This window comes from Bidens hawaiensis, unplaced genomic scaffold (genome assembly GCF_021521415.1).
Source record: "Bidens hawaiensis isolate Kalapana, Puna unplaced genomic scaffold, B.hawaiensis_p1.1 tig00419396_1, whole genome shotgun sequence".
NCBI classification, from domain to species: domain Eukaryota; kingdom Viridiplantae; phylum Streptophyta; class Magnoliopsida; order Asterales; family Asteraceae; genus Bidens; species Bidens hawaiensis.
Window position 1 is genome coordinate 297,160 of NW_027504847.1, and position 23,890 is coordinate 321,049.

General features: G+C 35.6%; 1 protein-coding gene and 1 pseudogene across 2 annotated transcripts; one reads left to right on the top strand and one right to left on the bottom strand.

The window, feature by feature from the left end:
- On the bottom strand, positions 1 to 14,546 carry LOC143608567 (uncharacterized; annotated as a pseudogene). The gene is made up of 12 exons (XR_013149287.1): positions 14,265 to 14,546; positions 12,885 to 13,169; positions 11,302 to 11,619; positions 9,815 to 10,042; positions 9,626 to 9,726; positions 9,403 to 9,526; positions 8,367 to 8,422; positions 6,669 to 6,852; positions 5,954 to 6,051; positions 4,394 to 4,992; positions 2,972 to 4,316; positions 1 to 2,781 (listed from the first exon to the last, which is right to left on the bottom strand). The product of XR_013149287.1 is annotated as an uncharacterized LOC143608567 (transcript).
- A 6,328-nt stretch (positions 14,547 to 20,874) lies between these two features.
- Positions 20,875 to 21,957, top strand: LOC143608568 (uncharacterized). Its single transcript, XM_077083578.1, has one exon. It carries the CDS (start codon positions 20,875 to 20,877, stop codon positions 21,955 to 21,957), a length of 1,083 nt encoding a protein of 360 aa, XP_076939693.1.
- The last annotated feature ends 1,933 nt before the right edge of the window (positions 21,958 to 23,890 follow it).

Consider the following 23,890-nt stretch of genomic DNA (forward strand, 5'->3'; position numbering starts at 1 on the left):
CTATATATTAAGAGGAAAATGTGTTAGTAAGGAACTGATGATCCTCCATAAAGATTTGAAGATTCTTCATCTTCATGAGAAAGTCAACTGCTTCGTCATCAAACTCCACCAAATAACCCAACCTTATCAGTTCAGAAAGCTGTGGCACAAGCTCTTCATTCTCCCATAACACCCCTTCAGCTATCACTTCACCGAAATGCGAAGTGAATTCGATAACGTCTTTGTAACTACTACTTCTTCTATCAATCTTCTGCATAAACATTTTCGAACTCTGCCGGTCCCAACGGATCATTCTCTTAGCTTCAACATTCACAACATCTCCACAAGATAAGGATAAACTATATCTTACTGGCATTGGCTCAACCGTCTCAAACGCTTCAATTCCAAGTATACGGCTTACCGTTTCATGTCTTCTTGCCGTGCCAAGTTTAAGACTTGGATCAGCTAGAAATCCCAGAATCAGTTTCAACAAGCCTTTTTTTATTATATTTTGTTTCGAATCAACGGGTACTAATTTCACATGATCAACGTCGGATAAGTTTCTTTGTGCAGATTCTGATATGGTACGGACGCCTAGTTTGTTGTAGACGTCCACAAGGTCGGCTCGGGTTAGAGTTTTAGAACACGCTTGAGGATACCAAACAAATATGGGACGCGAACAGCTTTGAAAGAGATCCGTTAAGAAAAGATCATCGCCTATGAAAACTTCACATTTATCTGATAGAATAATCCCATCAGAATTAGAAGATGTTGATACAGGAAGTTTCGATACGCTTTTTTTAAATGTTTTCTCGGTTACCAAGTTCCAGTTTCTAACCACAAACTCCCAAAATGCGCAGCATTCGGTATTAGTTATTAACCGATCTGAATTTTCCCATTTCTTCCATAGATCGCAGTAGTCTTCTACCGACGGATGAACCTTCACACTGAAAACGTCAGCAAAAAATCCGAGAACTTTTGTCTCGTACTTGAATTTATCTAGAACATACAGCTGATCACCAAATAGATTGTTTTTGTCATGAAGAACACAATCTTGAGGTTTTACCCACTCTCCGCTCCTGACACCTCTTCGTATCCATATCTTTTTACCGTCTTCATCATCAGGCTCCCATTTAAATTCAGACAAGTAATTATACATTCGATTAATAGTTTCGAATTTGAACTGAGAGTTAAGGTAACCAGCAATCAACCGACATCCCTTGTTAATAACGGTTATCACACCTAAATTATTGAGCTCCTGTTTGTAGGATCCAATCCGAGGTCCATAAAACTGTTCATCAATGAACGGACCATCGTCACGTTTCAAGAAAAGATCCCAGTCTTTATAGAATAACAAACACTCGTTCGGACAATTATATCCAAAGCGTGTTTTTAACCAAATTTTCTGGGATAGTTTTTCGAGAAACTCAGCAGGAATCTCTTTAAGCCTCTTCACGGAATCAAGCAAAGCGTAAACGCTTGCAGGAGTAATACTACTTGAACTCTCGGGTAAGAAAAGACCAGCGGCTACAAACTTGGCACCATATTTGAACTCGGTAGTTACACCTAACTGTTTCAGCTCCGCTTTATAATCATGAATCCCGCTGCCATAAAAGTTATTACTGTCATCAATAAACGGAAGGGTGGATATTTGTGAAATTGGTTCCCATTCCGCACCAAATAGAATGCACTCGTTCGGTGATCTGTAATCACCGAGTCTAGTTTTTAGCCACTTCTCTTGGCATACGCACTTTTTAAGTTCTTCCGGAATCTTGACCTTCAATTTCTTCAACTTTCTGAAGCATTCCAGAAGCGAAAAAATATTTTCTTTTCCGATGGAAGATGTAGAAGCATGAAGTTTAAACTTGCGAGTAAAATCTTTAGCAGCATCTTCTAAATCAACCATAACACCAATTTCCTTTAACTCTTTCTGAATTAAAAAATGGAGCTTCCATAGAACTTTTCATCAAGAATCGGGAACGACTCAAACACCTGTAAAAGACAGCCCCACGCGGATCTTGAATTTACCAAAACGCATTCAGACGGATATTTGTAACCCAAGTTTGTCTTAACACATTCGATGTTTTTAGCAGCTTGAACAAGATTATCTGACGAGTCTAACGTCTGTATGCATCTTAACATCAGTAACATGGCTTCAGACGACAAAGAATTCAACGAAGAAGAGGACTTGAGGTTGTCGGACACAAGCTGGTAACAACTCTGATCAAATTTAACCACCACGCCCAACAGTTTTAACTCTTTTTTAAAAGAAAGTACTTCTTTTCCGTAATAATCTTCATCGACGAACGGTATGTCACTTAATTGTGAAGCCGCGTTCCATTTACAACTGAACAAAACAGAGTTGTTTGGGAACATATCCCCTTTAGATGTTCTCACCCACTTTCCTTGTTTTATACGGTCAACAAATTCCTTACTAGGAATATAATGCGCTCCCAAATACCGAATAAGTTTCAGAATCGAAACAACATTGTCTCTAGTAAGCGTTGAAGAAGCTGCAAGGGACACGAAACGGTCACCAATGAACTCACACGCTTCTTTATCATCAAACCGCACACCAACTGTTTTTAACTCCTCTTTGTATGTTACTATATCATCACCATAAAACTTTGCATCTACCAAAGGAATATCAACAAGCACTGATCTGTTTTGTAAAATACTCCCGCTTGATGAGTCAAGCATGAATGACTCTGATGGCGGCCTGTATCCCGGACTACCACTTAAAGATATTTTCAACCAGCTGCCATTTTTTATCGGTGCAAGAAAATTTTCGGGTACATTCACCTGTCGAGATATGGAATTCAAAGTAAGGTCTTTATTAAACAAATGGTATACATAAATACATAATCGGATGCTCAATAACCGGAACAGATTGGTTAATATAGTCCGAATACTAAGCTATTATATTGACTAAATGATTTACAAAATAAATTCAAATAATAATAATAATAATATAATTGCCGGTTAATATCACCTTCTTTGTTCTCAAATGATGTAGCCAACTTAGAAGCAATAACGCATTTCGTTTAGTAAGAGGAGATGACAGTGTAGGAATAGCAGCATTAGGAGGAGGCAGATCCGGAATATCAGAAGCATTAACATAGGTTTTAAGAAACGAAATAATCTCTTCGCCAATACCAAAACAGTTCATCGGACGAGTATAATCTTCTCCCAGCTCAACATAATTATGTTTCCTCCAAGGATTTGAACCAATCAGCTCCACCCATTTGCTTCCACAAGCAGGTACAAGGACTCTGCTCCTTTTTGCGGTTACTTGCCCGTAATTATCGACAATGGGCATGTTTAGACAGATATCTTTAATCTCATGCTCTTGTAAATAGTTATTCTTTAAGGAGTTATAAAGGAAATGGACAAATGTAACCGCCGTCTCCTTGACAAATAAATCGAGGAAAGAACTAAGACTCGCAGCATATTCAAAAACATTGACAAATTTAATTTTCGCTTCTTCGGTAAGCCACCTCTTTAAAGTATATTTCCTTGAACATATTTTTATGGCTTCTTGTGTAGCTTTGGGCAGAAAGAACTGAAATTTTGAACGTTGGAATTCGGTATTCCAGTTAAGCAACCATGAGATGCTATCAGAATCAGAATCCGTAGCAAGAAGCTTGCCTGTACATTCATTTATCTTGAATAAGTTCACGTCGCCAAAACGCCCGGCATACTTTATGATTGGAACATTCTTGATATTAGTATTGCGAAGCGAGTACTTCCAATTATCTGCTATGAATAACAGAAGTTGTATATAATCATCCTCGGTGACACCCATTACAAGATTCGTACCCGCGATGCATTTTGCATACCAATTACCGTCTACAGGTTTGATTTCCAAAAAATCAAGAATATCATTGTACTCGGCTTGATCAAAATACGAATTAACAAGATAAGCACCATGAGATGAAATGTTATGCAAACTCACACCTTGCGTCCTCGCCTTGTCCAATATCGTCCAAAATTCTGGCTCTACTAGACCGACTTCACAGGGTTTACGAAACAACTTCTGTGTGGTGTGCGACTCACATGGGATGATGGTCTCGTTTTTTAATTTTGCCTTAATTGCATCTCGGATTTTGTCCAGTTTCGCATGAGGTGAATGTTTGACAGGTAAGAAATGAAACATGTTAGGAAGACTCGATACAGGAGCGTTTTCAGTGGACTTCACTAGTGAAACAAATGCATTTACGAACGCAACAGGCACGCAATCAAGAATTCCTTGGTTCCATTTGCTGTCCCAGAGGATATTTTCCCTTGATGAGGCCAAGAGAAAATCTGCTTGGATTATAAACGGGAAATTTGTGGCGGTTTCAGTTGGTAAAAATGCATAGATACCGGGATAGTTTGCGCTTTGGAGTTTGTATCTATTGGAAAAGCCAATGTGATAGTCCACTCTTCGACCTCCCTTCGAACATCAACTTTATTCTCTTTCTTAACCGGAAACCTTTGTTTCCACATGTAATAGTCGCATTCACCGTTGACTTTGTGGTTCGTTTCATCAGCGTAAGACGAACTGAGTACGAATCTGCATCCTTGCTCTTTGAAGTAACAAAATCTTTCTCACAAGATATGGATATTGCGCACACACTGTTTTCCCGGACCGAAAGGCGCTTTATCTTGGAAAGAAACAAAAGCACTTCAGGCCGGATGCTTGAAAGCTGATCTTTGACTGGTTTCACTATATCCGGCTTTAGTGGTAACACAAGAATTGTGGTTGGAAGTGCGGTAGCTGAACCATATATGCTTTTAATTGCGGATAGAGTCGGGTCCTTATTGACCCATTCAGGAACAATATAACCAAGGTTGCATTGCGGGCAAGGTTTTTCGTTAAATTTTATCTGGTAACCGTTACTGAATATGTAAGGCTGAGATGTTATCAGAAATACACTCTTAAATCCTATGCCTGAAAGATCAAGTACAAGATTCATCTGAAGTAGTACTAAATGAGATGCGTAATTAGAATACAATATTATGGTAATTTGACTACGAAAGTTTAAATAAAAAAAAATTAACTTTGGCTTATTCAGGTTACCCAAATCCGCCCTGGTAACCCATCGAGTCACCGACCTGACTATTCCCCCAACCCGATTAACCCAAAACCCAACCAGATAACGCGTACCATCACATACACATACACAAAGAGATTATATATATTTGCGGCCGAATTTGACTAAAAATATGCATAGTTGATGTGGGCCCAAGTGTTGAAGACCGGGCCATTATGTTTCTGGAGGCCCAAGATCGCGCTACAAAAGGGGCTGCACGAAAATTGGCATAACATGGCCCACGAAGCTCCGTTTCAGGCCCATTACCAGTCAAATCGAAGCTTGAGACGAGGAGCACGTTGTGGCAAACAGCCAACGATGGTTTGGCCCCTGTCCGAAGCCCAAAAACGTCTTCTAAATAAAGTTATGGGCCTTTTTATGTTTTTTCAGCATTTTTTATGTTTTTATTTTTGGGTTTGTGTTTGGCCCATGGACTTTTTTGGGCTCATTTCGTATTAGAAACTTTATTTATATGCTGCTTATGTAATATGAATGGACAGACTTGAATATTATTAATTTTCATTTTCTCTTCATTTTCCCTTGACCTTTGGGTGGGATTTGGGAGTTTTGAAGTTCATCACTGGTATTCACTGAATCAACGTGATTCGATCTTCGTTTTTTGTTTATACCGCTGCATCAATAGTCATGTCAAACTACGTTAAGTAAACACAATATAGGCGTTACAACATAATTTAACACCACAGGTAATCGTGTCGTGTCTAACCTGTTATTTCAAATCTATGTGCACATGGAGAAATAATGAAAAATAAATAATTAGAGACGAACCTTTCTCGCCAATATAACCACGCTTACGAAGGCCTTTCTTAGTAGACCGTCCCACGCTACAAACAGAATCAATGTTTTTACGTGAAAACCCTATTTCATTGTTGAAAACTAACAAAGTTGCGGGTGCTCCGGTCTTCGTTATGTCATTTGATGTAATCACAAACTCCAGTGTTGGATCCGCTCCTTCTGGATACTCGTTATCCTCCGCGTTCTGTAAACAATCATTCAACCAAAAAACACCTTAAAGTTGATCCATCATTCATCATCCACAAATTAGGTTTATTATTTCAACCACAATAAATCACTTTACAATCAAATTAACAAGTAAACATTAGGCTAACTGTTCGTGAACTATCTGGCATCTATGTTCGTTCTTTTAATAAATGAACAAGGAATTTTGTTCGATTAACCTAAATGAACGAACACGAATATAGCCATGTTTGTTCAATTGTGTTTGTGAACATTCGATAATGCATGTGTTCGTTTTATATTTGTTCATTAAAGGTTTTTACTACTTTTTAATGACTATCTAATCTTATTATATAGATTTAACAGAAACTATTATCTACAAAACAAAAATATATATGAGTATTATGTGTTTAATTTGTATGTAAAATTAACATATGAATATGATTATATGAATGTTACATAAAACATCAACACAACTACCATTCTCGTTCATTTGTGTTTATGAACCGTTCACCAACATATTCATTTTCTTAATAAATGAACACGAACAAAAAGTTTTTTCTAGTTAGTTTTCGGTAAACTATTCGCTTGCCCGATAAAAGCAAATAATAACATGACAGTTGATAAATAATTGAAAACCTGTATTAGTTCCATGAGGAAATGAACATCTTTAGCGTAAAGCTCAGCGGACAGATTCTTGACCGCCTGATGAAGATCCTCCGTCAACGGATTCGCTTTTCCGCCTATCGAAAACTTCGTCCGCTGTATCTCCTCCACGTGAGCCTTCGCCACGGACGCCATTACAGATGAACAAACACAAAATCTATACGTATAAAAACTGTTAGTAAGCTACTAAACAGTCATGAACATAAATAATAATAATAATAATAATAATAATAATAATAATAATAATAATATGTTACTGGTGACATACTAGTGAGGAAGAAGACCAGAACTCTGTGTTAAGTGACTAGGAATCTTTTCATTCAATACTATATATTTATTTATATATAGTTGGAAGATATTGTGTTTATAATAGGTTTGAAATTTGTATATTGTAAATCTTATCCTATAATATTTGAGCTCCTTGTTTAGTTATTTATACTCACTGATTAATGAAAGAATTGACTTGAGTCTATTATTGTATCAAAGAGATTATGATTTACCATTTTTTTCTCATTATTAATCAATTCATATAAATATTTTGGGATAAGATTTAAAGTATCCAAACCTTAATATAAACTATGTACAATATCTTTTTAATATATTGTCTACTAAAGTCTACTGAAATTAAATCACTCTTCTTTTTTCCGGGTATTATTGCAGTTTTAAATTTTATGTTTGTTAAATCCATCAAATGCGCATTAAACATTCAAAAGCTTCAATGGTGGCTTAAAACTTAAAATCCTTGCAACTTCAAGGTTTGGAGGATTTTATTTTGGAAAAATTTGCTGTTCACAATATTCAATGCATATTATAAGTAGTTTAAAATGTAGAAATTATATTAAAATTCAAAATGGCCGGTAACAAAAATTTTGAAAATGATATTGATGGATTAAAAATCATGAATAAAATGATTTTTTCGGGTTCTAAGAAAGGGAGAAAGTCCGTTTGTTGATGTTTTGATTTAGATGATATTGTTCTTCTGTAGTCGAACAAGTGACGGAGCGAGTGATGCCCGTTTTACTCGAAGCCGTTTCAATGAAATTGTGTTACTGAATCCAATCTTTTAAAGAAAAGTTTGAATTTATTTTGATATTTTGATCTTGTGAATATTAAAGTATGTTCTTGAATGTAAGAATATACATACAAAAGGTATATAACCCACTTCATTACACCTAATGATAGGTGTCGTCTCCTTGTTGAGAAGTGAGAACTACGACTCACATCTTGCGGCGAACCCATTAAAAACATATACAAATTTCACGCATTAAACTCAAAAAAGTTTAACGTCTTCGAAAGTAGGTGTAGTATGGGAATAACGTCTTCGAGAGTTTCTACTAAGATTATATTATGTATGTTTGTTTTCCAATATGTGTTATACCTTCCTCTATATATAGTTTCCAAATGCAGAATTTTTTTTCCAAAAAACGTGTTGTTCTGGACACGCAAACCGGCCTGGGCCGATCACTTTAGGTAAATTAGCCTTACTCGGCAGCAAGGCGATTGGCGCTTGCTCCAAGTCTTATGCCCCCCCCCACCCTAAAAAAATGCAGAAAATGGCAATAATAGTTTGACAAAAATGTACAGGAGAAGTGAAATTGCATTTTGCATATTATGAACAAGAGTCCATTAGCTTCCCCTTTTTGTGTTGGATTATACAACATTTAAAATGACCCAACCAAAAACAGTACCAATAAAATGGCGGTTGCTTCCGTTACAGCTCTTCTTCTCTGGAGATCAAAATTAAGAAATTCGGTCAATATATTATTACGAAACAAAATAAACCGAAGGTAAAATCAAAATAGCTAGAAAGAGAAATGGGTCAAAGTAAAACGAGTCGAAAGTTGTCAAAAGTCTACTTGACATGCATACATGATACAACCTCTTAAATCGTTTTTATTCAAAAATTTAAACTTTCATTATTATTGTGATGGCAGTGTTTTCAATGTAACTAGTTACACAGATAAAATAAATATATTGCAACTTTAGTCCCAAAGATAAAAGAAACTTACACGTTTAGACCAACTGTTTGTCAAAACGTAACAGCAATGGTCCCGGTCATATGTAGTTGGCAAACTTTTGAGGCGATATCGGGGGGGGGGGGGGGGGGTAAATGTCACCTGTGTTGTGTGTGTGTGTGTGTATGGGGCTACAACACCATTACACCCCAAAAACAAAAACCTACCATTTGCTAACTGGGCGACACATGGCGCAAATCGCCCCATTGTGTAGCCCCTCCACTACACATAGCCTAATCAGTAGATTGGATGGGCATTAACTTTTTCCGTTAAGCACAAGAATTACCAAGATACCCTTTACATATGGTATCTTGGTCATTCATGCCCATCCAATCCAGAGATCATTGTTGTTACGTTTTGACAAACAATTGGTCTAAACTCGTAATATTTAAACTTGAGGACTAAAGATGCAATATGACCAAACCACGGGACCATCCGTGTAATTAATTCTTTTTTATATCGGTTTGCAAATTATATGACATTATCATGCAAATATTATTTCAACTTGCATTTAACCTAGATTTTAATTCTCAACACTAAACTTTAATATTGTCAATGAGATAATTTTTTTACATTAAACTTGACTTTGGATTTCTAATTACATGTCCACTTGGTTTTCAGCTGTCAACTAAAATCATAAAACATTACAAGCATTTGTAATTAATAACAGAAAATAAAGATGTTTTACTTACATCTAAGTTTGATTGGATCTCTGCATTGGCTTCTGGAGCTGGAACCGCACGGCTAACCCGTTCACGTGGTCTTGTTCTTCTATTTCCATCAATAGCATGAGATTTACCACTTAAACCTCTTTGCCTGTGAATAAATAATAAAAAAAATTTGCTTCAAGTTTTAGAGAAAATAACTGAAAAACATTTTGTAAGGTTAACAAATATACAACATAACAATAACAACCTTCTAGCTTCTTCCTCCCTTAATTTGACATCTATTTCTTTACTCGGAGGGTATTTTGGTAATTCTGATGGTTCACACGCGTAAGGTTCAGTGGTAAAAAACTGCACAAAAAGAAAAGTAAGATTTCAATGGATTCCATTGTACTTAAATCGAACCATTTGTAAGTAATGCAAGCAGGATGTTACTCACATTGCTATTAAGGGCTGATGTGGCAGAGCCGCGGTCTTTAGGATCAATGGCAAGGAGAGTTTCTAGTAAAGGTAAAGACGAAGGGGGAAAATCTTTAAATGTTTCTGCTAAACAACGTTTGTGCGGATGTTGTGGCTTGAAAAGAGTAGCGTTTGGTAAGCGGTATCTTTTCCAATATTCCTCCGGTGGAGAACCACATAATTTAAATATCTTGTGCAGTTGTTCAACCTGAAGTTAAAAATGGTTCATTTTAGCACGGGTGTTTTTATCCATTTTTAAAATACTTGTACAAAACAAATCTACACATTAAAATTAGGGGTGGCAATTGTGACCCATTGGGTTGTATTAAAACGTATATAATAGGTCAGAATGGGTCAAACTACAAAAAGAAAATGATTGAAACGGGTCAAAACGGGTTGACATTTCTCGAGTTTTTTTTATTGGAACGAGAAAAACATAGGAAACTTTTTAGTATTTTTATTTTTTAAGTTTTTGATTTATATTTCGAGTTACAAATTTTTAATTACTTTTTTGAATTGTTTAATGAGGGGTTTCTGAAATCTCAACCCATTTTGACCCATTTCAAAAACCCCTCATTAAAAAATTAAAAAATAATAATAAAAAAATCATAACTCGAAATATAAATCAAAAACTTAAAAAGTAAAAATACCAAAAAGTTTCCTCCGTTTTTCTCGTTCCATGAAAAAAAAACTCGATAAATGTCAACCCGTTTCAATCAAAATTTTTTTTAGTTTGACCCATTCTGACCCATTATGTACATTTTAATACAACTGATTCAACCCAATGGGTCACATTTTCCACCCCTAGTTGAAATCAAACAATTTAGAAGGTTGTATCATGTATGCAATAAATTTATACTATGGTGGCTTTCAACTCGAGATCAGCTCACCAAAAGCTCAAATCAAGCCGAGCTTAAACGGATCAAGCCTAAAAATAAGCTTGTATAATAAATGAGCCGGCCCGAGCTTTGGTTATCAAGCTCGAGTTGGCTCGCGACCTTAAACAAGCCTATTATTTATATAATCTTTATTTAATATAGTTGTATGTATCTATATAATAATTATTATTATATTATATAAATAAATATGATAAAAACAACTAACTAACATATGTTATGTTATATGTATAAACTATAACTAAAATATATGTAAAAATAGTTATGAATAATAAACGAGTCGAGCTCGAGCTTTTTACACCCCTACTTGACATGTACCTCTTTGAGCTATTTTTTTTATTTGATGTATGGGGAAAACACCAAACAAATTAAGATTGCCAACTATATGTCATTTTCACATATATTACTTTATGACAATGTTTTCCAACATATGCTTGTTTTAAGATCAATATAAATCGAAAACTAACATGGAAGAGATAAGAAAGGTACAAAAATTGAACCTTTCTCAAGATTCTTTTACTCTAAATAATGTAATAAAATTTCAAACTATAAGATCTTTTTGCATTTTTACCTCTGTTCGTCCGGGCAATATTGGCTTCCCAGCAAGAAGCTCAGCCAAAATGCAGCCAGCACTCTACAGGTCAACACCGACACCATAATAAGTGGCACCGAGAAGCAGCTCTGGGGGTCGGTACCAAAGGGTAACAACACGACTAGTCATTGGTTGCTTTTGTTGTGGACTAAAAAAAGAAGCCAACCCAAAATCAGCTATCTTTAGGATTCCATCATTGTCGATCAGTAAATTTGAGCCCTTAATGTCACGGTGCAACACACCGTTCTCGTGACAATGCTCAAGCCCGGAAAGTAGTTGTTTTATGTAGCACTTAACCTGCCCACATGATTATTATTTCAGGCATGCAAAAAAACTAGGAATATTTACGACATATATAGAACTTAGAGGTCATAATTGTAACGGTCAAACATTCTTATACTTAACCATCTGGATCACTAATGAGAATGAAAAGGTTGAAAATTTACTTGCTAATAAGATAACCGAACAAACACAAAGTATGTTTGTGTTTGTTCTTTTAAGTTTTAACTTTAACCGAACAAATGATCAAACACGAATAATTAAGCGAGCATGGTTTACTAGTTCGTGTTCGTTCGTTAGAAAATTAACATGTTCGTGTTCGTATACCAAACGGTTAACGAAGGTAAACGAAAGAGCATAACTTAACATAGACGAACGTACATAACTAAGCTAAAACTAGTTAAAATTAACGTGAAGAACAATGTGTTGGGCCTAGAAAATTATTAAAACTATACTAAGTTGTAACGGGCCAATATTAAATGAATATATTAGTGAAACATAAACGAACAAACTTAAGCTGACGAGCATAAATGAATGTAAACGAATCTTAAAAACAAACGTTCGGAACATAAAAAAATGTGCGTTTAACTAAATTAACGAACCAGACGGTTAAGTTAAACTATATCAACTAGCTTTGATAAGTTAGTTGACCGTTACAATAATGACCCGTTAGTTCTATTAGTTGACAATTAGCCTTCTTTATTTATTCACTAGATAACAAAAAGTTTTTCCTTTATCATCACTTCATAACATGATGAAAACTTCAATTCTTTTTAAGTATATAAGTATATTCTTGACTTCATTACAAATCCATAGTTTTTCACAATTGTCTAGAACCAAGCGAATTTCTTAATCGCGTGGTACCAATATTTTTAATCATTACTTTTCATAGTCAACATCGACGAATTTAAGACATAAACGACACAAAACAGAAGATTCGACGGTATTCTTAGCCATTAAAACTATTAAAAAAACAATAAAAACATATTTCTGGATACTATCTAATGGACAAAACCAGAAAACAACAATGTGACAAAACACAATAAAAAAAACCATGAGACAGGTACAACCATACATGCCAGCAATAATAAGACAAATCCAACAACTGTATCACAATAATAATCAATATAAAGACCAAAACAAGGTCAATTATAATCAATGACATCAACATTAATTGCAAACATTATTATTAAACTAAATGTAAGTCCATATATATCTTAATCAAATAATTGATAGTATCATAATTCATAATTATAAAACTAGGTTTGAGTTTTGAAAAGTACCTGTGGCTCGGTAAATTTGACACCTTGAACGGCTGCAAGACCGGAAAGATCATGTTCCATGTATTCGAACACGAGGTAAAGACTACAAGACATTCTTGATGTAACCAATCCTTCAAGCTTGATAATATTGGGATGGTTTAGCTTCTTTAGTATAAGAATCTCTCTAGCCATGAACTTAACGCTTTCGGGCTCTAAATTATCAAACCGAACTTTCTTTAAAGCAACTATCTTTCCTGTAATCAAATCCCTAGCTTTATATACATTGCTATATGTCCCTTGCCCAATCTATAAACAACAAATTAAACAATCATAATGTTACACACTAGCTAGCGCAAACGAATCTCGCGTGGAAAATAAAGAACACGACAATATAACGTGGTTTACGTCCACGGCTACAACTCGGGTTTGAAAAAAACAGTTTGGTTTTATGCTTTTGTAAAAATCGAACACATGGTTTAGTTTTGGTTTCACATGTAATAAAAACTGAACCGAACCGAATTTATAGATTCTCATTTTTAAATTTTTGAAATTTATAAGAATTTAATAAATATGTAAAGCAAATATTTTAGCTCAAATGTATTTTAATCAGTTATTTATTAATTAACATAATAATTCAGACCCAAATTCATTACTTTAGGCCAAATAGTTTTCTGCCCAAAATTTTTAAACTCAAATAGCAAAACTGAAAAAACCGAAACATAACGGATTTCAAAATTTAAATCCCGGAATTTTGGTTTTTCCTGCCCACACCGAACCGTGCACACCCGTAAAACTTCAACTATTAAATACAATCTTAGAACTAACCTTGTCAACTTTCATTTTAAGTAATTTATAAGAATTTAATACACATGTATCTTCAAATAATATTTTAGCCCAAATATATAATAATTAATTATTTATTAATTAACAAAGTAGCTTAGGCCCATATTAATTATTTCGGGCCAAATAATTTTCCGGCCCAAAATTTTTAAGATCAAATGAAAAAACAGAAACCGAAACCGAAAAACCAAACCAAACCAAAACCAAACATTTCAAATTTTAAAAAACCGAAGAAACCGAACTGAATTTCTAGATTTTCACCTTTTTATTTTAAGTAATTTATAAAATTTAATAATTATGTAACATAAATATTTCTTTTTTACCCAAATATAGAATAATCAATTATTTATTAATTAATTAATTAACAAAATAATTTTAACCCAATTTCTTTTCCTACCCAACATTTTTAAGCTCAAATGAAAAAAACCAACAAAACCGAAGCTCGTCCCAAAACAAAAATATTAAAACCAAGAGGTTTTTAAAAAATTCAAAATTTCAAAAACCAAAGTTTTAGTTTTTAGTTAAAATATTCTCTCAAAACCGAACCGACCCAAACCGAACCTTATCAATTTTCTCAAACGTATTAGCCAGCTTGGCGTCCAATCTTTAATAGCATCACCGGCTACATCACACAGCCACGTGGGCCACCCTTGATTTGTCTTCAAAGTATACGCCGGTTTCAGTCTACGGCGATCATTCGCCGGAATTGACTGTCGGAGTTTGTCACACACCAAGTGTTCGACGTTATGCTTAGGTGAAGATTGTTCACCATTTGATGTGGGTTTTGGTGGGAGGGTAGTTGTGGCTCTTTTACAGAGCACACATCCCATTGGTTGGTTATTATTATTAAGTTGTTTGGAGTAATAACATTAAGATGAAAGATGATGATGAGACTAGTGAGCGTGTGTGTGGTGGGTGTAAGGTAGTTGTGGGTATTAATTGGTGGGTTTGATTGTACTGAAACTGGTTACTTGGGACTTGCAGAGGAAAGAGTGGGGTTAGTTGAAGAAGAGAGAGTGCGTGTATTAATGGTGTGGAGGATAAAATGGTCATTTTTTTGGATTTATTTGTTTTGATAGATTTGGTTTTTAAAACAGAATTAAGTTCTAAAGATATAGTAGGAGTATGGATCATCGTTTTCGGTACAGGTATTTAGGGTTGTTCATGAAATGAGCCGAACCGAAAGTAGGTTTGCTTATACTTGATTTGGTTTAAAAGTGAGCCGAACCAAGCAGATTGAATTTTAAGAAACGAACGATATTTTTATGCTTGAACTTGGTTTGGTTTGAAACCGAGAGGCTTGGCTTTGCTTGGTTTCTTACAAAGTTTTTAACTTTAAATTTTTAAAAGTGAAAAGTATCATTAATTCAAGACTTTAACTCCAAAATGTCTAGACTTCTAACCCTAAAATGTTTAATACTCAAAGTTAACAATAAAATATATATAAAACGAGCAGCTAGAGTTTAATTGAACTATAAAGTCAACACAAAAGAGTAAAATTTCAAAAACTTAAAAAAATACTTTATATATATAAATTATATATTAAAAATAATTCAAGCAAAAACGAACCGAACCGAGGGAGGTTTTGCTCGTGCTTTCTTTGTTTTTAAACCGAACGAGTCGAACGGCTCATTTCCAAACCGAGCCGAAATTGAACGAGCATTTTTCGAGCGATTTTCGAGTAGGCGGCAAACGAGCAGCGAGCAGTCGGGCAGCCCTACCGGTATTGTCGGTATCGTTGGTATATGTGTTGTGGAGGAGATTAGTTTTGAGTTGGTATCGAATCGGTATCAAGTTTCGAGTTATTGGTATCGGTAAGCGATTGGTATTTCACGAAATTTGTACGAAATACCGATAACGAACCAGTACCAAATATTTCAAATTTTCTAGATTGGTATCGGTACTATCCCGAGCTCATCCTTAAGTAGGATATTTAAGATTGATTTGTTAAGAATTTGAACCAGTTTAACTTAAATTTGATTTGTACATATGTGTTGTGAAGGAGGTTAGGTAATTAAAAAGTGTTGTTACTAGCATTGTCATGTAGATATTAGGAAATTAACTAACCAACCCAAAAATTTTAAGCGATAAGGGTTGAAATGGGAGTGGACCCAACCTTTTTAATCTCTCTCAAGCGTCACTAGCATGGCGAGCAAAAGAAACGGCGCCAAAAAAAGTTATTGGTTTTGAATGTTTGGGTGATGGGGCAGAGAGTGACGCCCCATCACAACACGATCTTATGAAGTATGATTAGACTTGAAAACTTAAACGAGGTCATTATTTGTATAAGTTTTACTAAAAGAATTAAATGTATATGAGACTATGATAAAATAATAACTTATATATGCATTGTGTTATATATAAAAATATAGTTATAAATACGTATAGAAATTGTTATAGATATAAAAAGTTAATGAAAGAATACATAGAAGACAATGAGCTACGTTCGAGCTTGAAAAATATTCATGGGTCATGTTCGGCTTTAAAAATGGAACTCAAAACGAGCTGAACTCGAGGTTTTACAAACTTGGACTCGACTTGTTTACGCCACAAAAGTTAAGAAATATGTTCTATAATTCTTAAAATAATTCGGCTTTGGCTCTCACTTCTATGCCAACCTTTCACACATAATATTATGGGACCACCATAGTTATAAACTACCATACGTTGACATAGTTGATTTATCGTGAGAATTTGTAAAAAAAAAAATGACCAACTATTGTAAACTATGGTCGTGTTACTTTAACTTCTTTTATGTGTCTTGACCACTCTGTACGATCATTGTGTGGTACAAACTATCATGTCGCCTATGATCTTGTGGTTGAGTATTGAGCTTAATTTTAGCGGATGATCCATAGTGTGTCTATGTCATTGGTCGTGACTCGTGAGCCTTCATTTGCTTTCTTAATCCATTGCTATGCCTATTAGTTGTTTTAAGTAAATGGGAGGGAAATTTATGAGCACATAATTATCTTGATGTACTATTTAACATATATGTTTAGATTTTAACATAATCAAACTAGATAATTGTATCGTACTGGCTATATTCATCGGATATTTGTTGAGTAATTACTCATCATGTATCGGGCATACCCGTTAGATTGTTAAAAATTACTGTCAGGATTTTCAGATAAATTCTTTACTGTTTATTATTACATACATTTATTACGCGATTAAATTAGAATTATATAAACTAACAATTAGTGAATAAGCAGATTATTTATATTACCCAAAAAAAAATATAATAAAAAAAATTGTCTACGAATATGGTTCAGATAATCAGGTATGCATGTTTCGGGAAATCCGGTCGAGTGCCACCTAATACCATACCCATCTTAACCCCAGGAAAAGTTTAAAACAAATCTAATACCCGAATACTCGTCCAGAATATTCATGGTTTACCCGATGGAGTTTTTCTTTTTTACCAACCTTAACTCTTTGTCTTTGATGGAAGGAAATACACACCGGTTTTAGTGGAAGAGAACTCGAATTACACTTCGTTGGTAACCTTGAGGTTAAAGAGGGATAAAACAAGGTAACTATTGTCTTTATGAAAGTCCTGACCTGAATGCTCATTTTATTCTAGTACCATTGCACTAAAATCGAGAACATTAATGTCTTTTGGTCAGCTCTACAACAATTTAGATAGCACAAGAAAATCAACTAGGTTCGAGTATTTCAACAATTAACTAGTTTTTAAGACCTCGCAAGTTGTGGCGGGATCGTTAGACCAAAACAAAAATTAGACGTAAAAATATTGACTTGCGCACGTGCGTTAACTTGTAAAAATTAGACTGAAACGTAACACATAAAAAATAACTTAGTCGAAACGGTAAATAACGTAAAATGTTGAAATTAATAAATAAGCCAAAACGGCAAACTAGCATAAGACAAGAAGTTACAACTTTGAAAAAAAAGTAATTAAAAAAAACGTAATACTTATTGACATTTACATACGCTGTGTTCCCGAGCCTTATTTAATGGGGTGGGGGGGAGAATTATGACATGAAAGAAAGATAGAGGAAGGAAAATATGTGATTTTATTTCGTGTTCCCGAGTTAAATGAAAAATAAAGGAAAGGAAAGGAAGGAAAGAGGAAAAGAAAATAAAGATACATTTTCCTATTATACCCTTTAAGTAAACTATTACATGAAGTTAGATATAAGGGTAATTTAAGAATTGATAGAAGTTATAATTAGACACAAATATTTTCTCTTCTAATCTCTTCAATTTGGGAGGATGATAATATGCTTAAATCTTCTAGCATTTTCCTTCCTTTACCCTCCTCTCCATTTCTTAAAAAATCTCTGTAACATGATTTTTTTATATTTTCCTCTCTTTTCCTTCCCCTCCCCTCGTTAAATAAGACTCGGGAACACAGTGTACATGTTCCTTTAAAATAAAATTCAAAAAATTCATAAATTATAAAAACAATTGTAAGTGTCGTAGTAAGCGATATTCCTTATATTAACTGTTATATGAACTCTCACAAAATAGATCGAACCCTCTTCTCATATTTTTTTTAATTTATCTTTTGTTTGGTGACCCTATCCCTTTTTTTCTTTGCATGATACACGTTAATAGCATGGTGCATACATAAGATATATATTATGTAAAAGAAATTGTACATTTTATAAATAGTGATTTTAGTGAGTGATAGAATTTTTGGTTTTTAATATATATATATATATATATAGTTTTTTTTTTCACGCCAAGAGCTAAAATATGTATAAAATACGACGTTAATGCCTCCAGCGGGTGACTAGAAACAATTACAAAACAGATAACATAAACTAACAGGTACAACAACCGAGAACACTTAATCAACAAAACAATGAGATATTTCATGAATAAAATAAACCTAAAAAAATCTAACTATTTATTAATTACTCTTTTTAAATGCCCAATAGAAGTAACCCACAAGTTTATTTAACTTATTAATCAAAAGTCAATGATCATCAGCTTAGTTAATAAATGCTAGCGAGTACGAGTGAGATGTATCAAGGTTCATATCATGCATGTTGCAAGAATTTTACAAGAATTTCTAAAGGTCTCAGTTCTATTTCAACAAATAATAGAGTAAAACACAATTGCTTAAAAATTCAAACTACAGTAATTTGAATTGCATGCGGTGGTACGTCTCAACCGGTTACACTAAATTCGTTCAAAAAAAATAAATAATTAAAAGAACTGAAAGTCTACAATGTAATTACCCAAACTTTTATGGTATCCTAATAAATATCTTGTTATTAATTTTAATGAAACAACATTTTGTAAGCGATTTCTTAAGAGTCCCATTTTCATTTACAATATGAGAATTGTGACACTCGTGAAGTAATAAGAATATTGGAGGGAAACAAATTACGTTGAAACTATGTTGACTTACTAAAAGATGGGAAAGTGAAAAGTTGAAAGGGACAACATATAGAATGAGAATTTGGACTTTTATGATTTATCAAGTCCAATTTGTAAGGCACGTGAGCTACCAATATAGTGATAGGACCATTAAAAAACTAATAAAGTCACACACACATATATTTATGTATGTATAATTTAACAAAGAACACATATGCATGGTTTTATAGTCATGGTGCGTACATATACATTATCTAAGGTGGTGGTGAAATGTATATTGGACACCCGCCAAACTGAAATGTATCAAGATGTTTATTACAGTATCACTAAACAACCTCTATGCGTAATTATGAACGCAAATGGATAAGAGCCTAGCCCAAGAAGCCATTATTACATGTCCCGACGCAACGTGCCGGGGTAAATTACTAGTTATATACATATACAGTAATCGTTAGGTGTTAGGGATTGAATATGCTGGTTATGGGCCAACCAGTTAATTGTTGGGCGGAGAGTAATGGACCTAACCTAATGGTACCAAACTACCAAGGCCGGTCAATGTTAAATAAATATATACACATTAATTCAGTTTGGTAAAAAGTTATTATACAGTTTAGAATCTACAAGTTTAAATCATTATACATTTGAATGTGAGGCTAAATAAACAAGAATATTTGAAAAGGACGTTAGATTGGATATGGAATACTTGTAATGAAAGAAATATAAAGTTGCCTATAATGGAGATTAAGAAGCCTTTTTTCATAACCTTTCCAAGGTATCATACTTGTTATTTACCCATAATTCTCATTCTTTCTTTCATTAGCCATCTCATTCATTCTTTCTTTCAAACACAATGGCAGACCAACGGCGATCCGCCTTCCGTTTTCGTGGTCCTCGGTTAAGACCCTCCGTCCCACCTCCTCGCACCACTGCCGCCACCACCACCACCCGAACCACTACAAGAAACCCACCAGTGCGACCATCACCTCAACCATCAACAACACAATCAACGCCACCACCAACTCAACCTCAGGGTCCTTCCCCAGCTCCACCATCACCACCACAACCACCTATTGTACCATCACCTACACCACCACCGCCACCAACAACAACTCAACTTCGAGGTACATCCCAAGATCTACCATCACCACCACAACCACCTGTTGTACCATCACCTACATCACCACCACCAACTCAACTTCGGGGTACGTCCCCAGCTCCATCACCACCACAACCACCAACTCAACTTCGGGGTACATCCCCAGCTCCACCAACACCATCACCACCACAACCACTTGTTGTACCATCACCTGCACCACCGCCACCACCTCAACTTCGGGGTACATCCCCAGCTCCAGCACCAACACAACAACCACCAACTCAACTTCGGAGTACATCACCAGCTCCACCATCACCATCACCATCACCACCACAACCACATGTTGTACCATCACCTACACCACCACCAACCCAACTTCGGGGTACATCCCCAGCTCCACCATCACCACCACCACAACCACCTGTTGTACCACCACCTACACCACCACCACCAACTCAACTTAGGGGTACAACCCCAGCTCCATCACCACCACAACCACAACCACCAACTCGGCTTCGGGGTACATCCCCAGCTCAACCACAAGAACCACCTGCATTACCACCAACACCGTCAGTTGGATCTCTGAGCACAGTATCGGCTCCCCCACCAAACCTATCAAGATCACCATCACCACCAACACCGTCAGCAAGATCTCTAGGCACAGTCCCGACTCCATCACCAAAGCCATCATCATCATCACCACCACCAGCAACACCAACAATGTCAGTTGAATCCCTGAAAAGTAAAACAACCTTGGCTCCACCAGCACCAGCACCAACATCGCCAGTTAGACCTATAGGGATTGTTCAGGTACCACCACCAAAGCCTTTAGTCGAACCATCACCATTATCACCACCACCACCACCACCACAACCAAAAGATGAACCAACCTCAATGGCACCAACACCATCATCGTCACCACCACCACAACCAAAAGATGAACCAACCTCAATGACACTACCACCACCACCTGAAGCCAAAAGTTCAACAGAAACATCTTCAAGCAACCATCAATCATTGTCATCGTCGTCGTCGTCATCATCATCATCATCATCCACGGACCAATCAAGTGAGCAATCTAATTCAGATTCCCATTTAGAAGAAACCCATCATGAAAACCATGAACCCATTACCACACCACAAACCAAACAAATGATTTCACACCAAAATGACAAATCTCCTAAAACCCATAACCCAAACAGGCCACAACCTCCTAATTATGAAAAACCCACAAACCCGAACCCGAACCCATCAAATCAGTTTTCAAATGAAAACCCCGCGATTATTACACTTGCAGGTGATAACAAAGGGACATCCATGCATATAACTACTAGTGCAACCAAACGAGAAAAATCGATCCATATTAACCGCAAGTATAAACCCAACCCTGATGAAATCTCGGACGCCACAACAGACGACGAAAACGAAAAAGAGAACGATTCAAAAGCCAACGAAAACGAAGAACAATCTTCGTATATCAACTGCAACATTCAAGGGATCAATAACTCATTGGTGTTCAACTGCTCGATTACCGAAAAGAGTCCTGGAGTTCATTTTGGTTCTTGTAATAAAAAGCATGCAAAGAAACTAAAGAGGAAATACATAAAGTCAACTGACTTGAAGAAAGTCAAAGTCAACAGTATTCCATCACAGAAGCATACAATTAGAAGGAGGTGTATCAGAGGTCTTTTCGCGGAGTCAAGTGACTCTGACCCGAACGATCCCCAGAAGCCTAGGCGACATGGTTGTCGTTACGCTTCTGGGGACAAAAGTAGCAAAGATGACAAAATGGATGTTGCTTGAATGCTTGATTTAATCCCATTTGCAAAACGAAAAAAAAATAAATGAAAAACTGTAAAAAAAAATAAAAAATAAGGACGATATTCCATGTACTCTTGTATTTTCTTGCATACAACCATTCTTTATATTGTAAACATGGAGCGAAACTTCGAAAACATTTGAAAATCATGATGAAACGGGTCACAAGGACAATAAAGCTAATTATTCTTATTCACATGCGGGTTTAGTGTCGAAACTGCTTAAACATATCGCAAATGCTGAAACGTAGGTAACGGGTAGCGATAATCCATAGTGAATATATCTTTTCCCAGTTTTCGCAAACTGTAGTACCACATCATTTTGTTTATCAATAAACTATAAAATGGTACATAATCGAGAAATAAGTATACGTACATAATCACGTTTTAGAATTTTTAACGCTGATAAATAACGTTAGAGCAAGAAAATTCAAAGACAAATTGGTAGCCAAGCCCAAGTGGTTATAGCAAGATTTGGGCTTTTAAAAGTTTCATTGCGGCGCCATCAATAGACAATAGATCGGGATGAAGTTTCAAATGGTAGATTGTCGACTTTATGTAATCCTTGGTCTTTCTCACTATCGCCTCACAAATTTTACTAGCGTCGTACTAAATAGGATTCGACATAATTTCACTTGCTACCGTCATTGCATTATATGGGAATATAACGTTCCCAAAATAACATGGTGGTAAAGCGGGCTTAATGTGGGCTTGCCCATCAACAACAAAGTAAAGTGTGGTCTCGTGAACTCGCGAGCAATACAACTGCACTTCCAAACATGACCCGGAAATATTTAGAAGGAACTATAGTTTATTGGCTACCATCATCCACCAATTTTGCTTTAAGTGCGTTGAGTTGGCCTGGTGTTAACTTAAAACTTGAGACCGTTAAACATTCACGTGGTTTCACTTCAAGTGGTGATTTCGTTGGTGTGGTGTGGTGATATTTGATGTGGTCATAGACTGGTTGTGGTGGGTTCGGGAGGGAAGGAAGGTCCGGTCTATTAAGGGCCACGGGCCATATCGCCCCACATGCATAATGGTGCATTCCTGATCCTAATGAAACTCTACCGCATTTAAATAAAGTAACCTACTCAAATTTACATAAGAAAAGTTTATATTTACATGTACATCATATTATACTTGACTCGTAGCCATGTTTTTACTTGTAAGACTAGTAATGGACGTAATTCGATTCCTCGTGAATAATCAATGGTCGGGATAAGCTCCCGAATAGCGCCGTATTCTGTCTCCTAAACAACACGCCTTGTCCTTGACAATTGATCCCAATCCGGCCATTCTCGTCTTTCTTTAATCGGCCGGCCATTGAGTAAAAGGCAACCAAAGGTCCAAAGCTCTACTCAAAGCATCTTTGATAACTTTTGTATCAAAGAAGTTAGTAGCACCGTTAGGACGATAAATATAAATGCTTTGTGTGTAAATATTTGGGACTACAAGGTCGAGGTTCGAGTTCCATAGGTTTATGTTTGGTGTCTTGTCCGCAGGAATCACCATAGTTGATTCTCGTATCACGATCTTCATTTGTTCAATTATAGTATTAATTATTGATCAACAACAAATGTGTTATAAAATAGTATGTTTCATAAGTATTTATATATTTTGTCACATTTTAATTTACATGAGGGGTTTAGTCTTTAATTTTAATTTCCTTTTAATGGAAAGAATATTTTGCCCATTAAAAATATTTGCATTCGCTTCGGTTCAAGCTCAGACTCAAACTTAAAACTAGTCACTATACTCGACTTACTTATCTTTAGCAAGCTAAAATTTGAGTTTAAGTGTGGCTCAATTGAAGGTATAGGTAGATATAATATAATAACAAAGTTAATATTAATCTCACACATGTAGTGGTGAAGCTTGGACGATAATGTTAGTGTAGAGAGGGGGGGGGGGGGGGC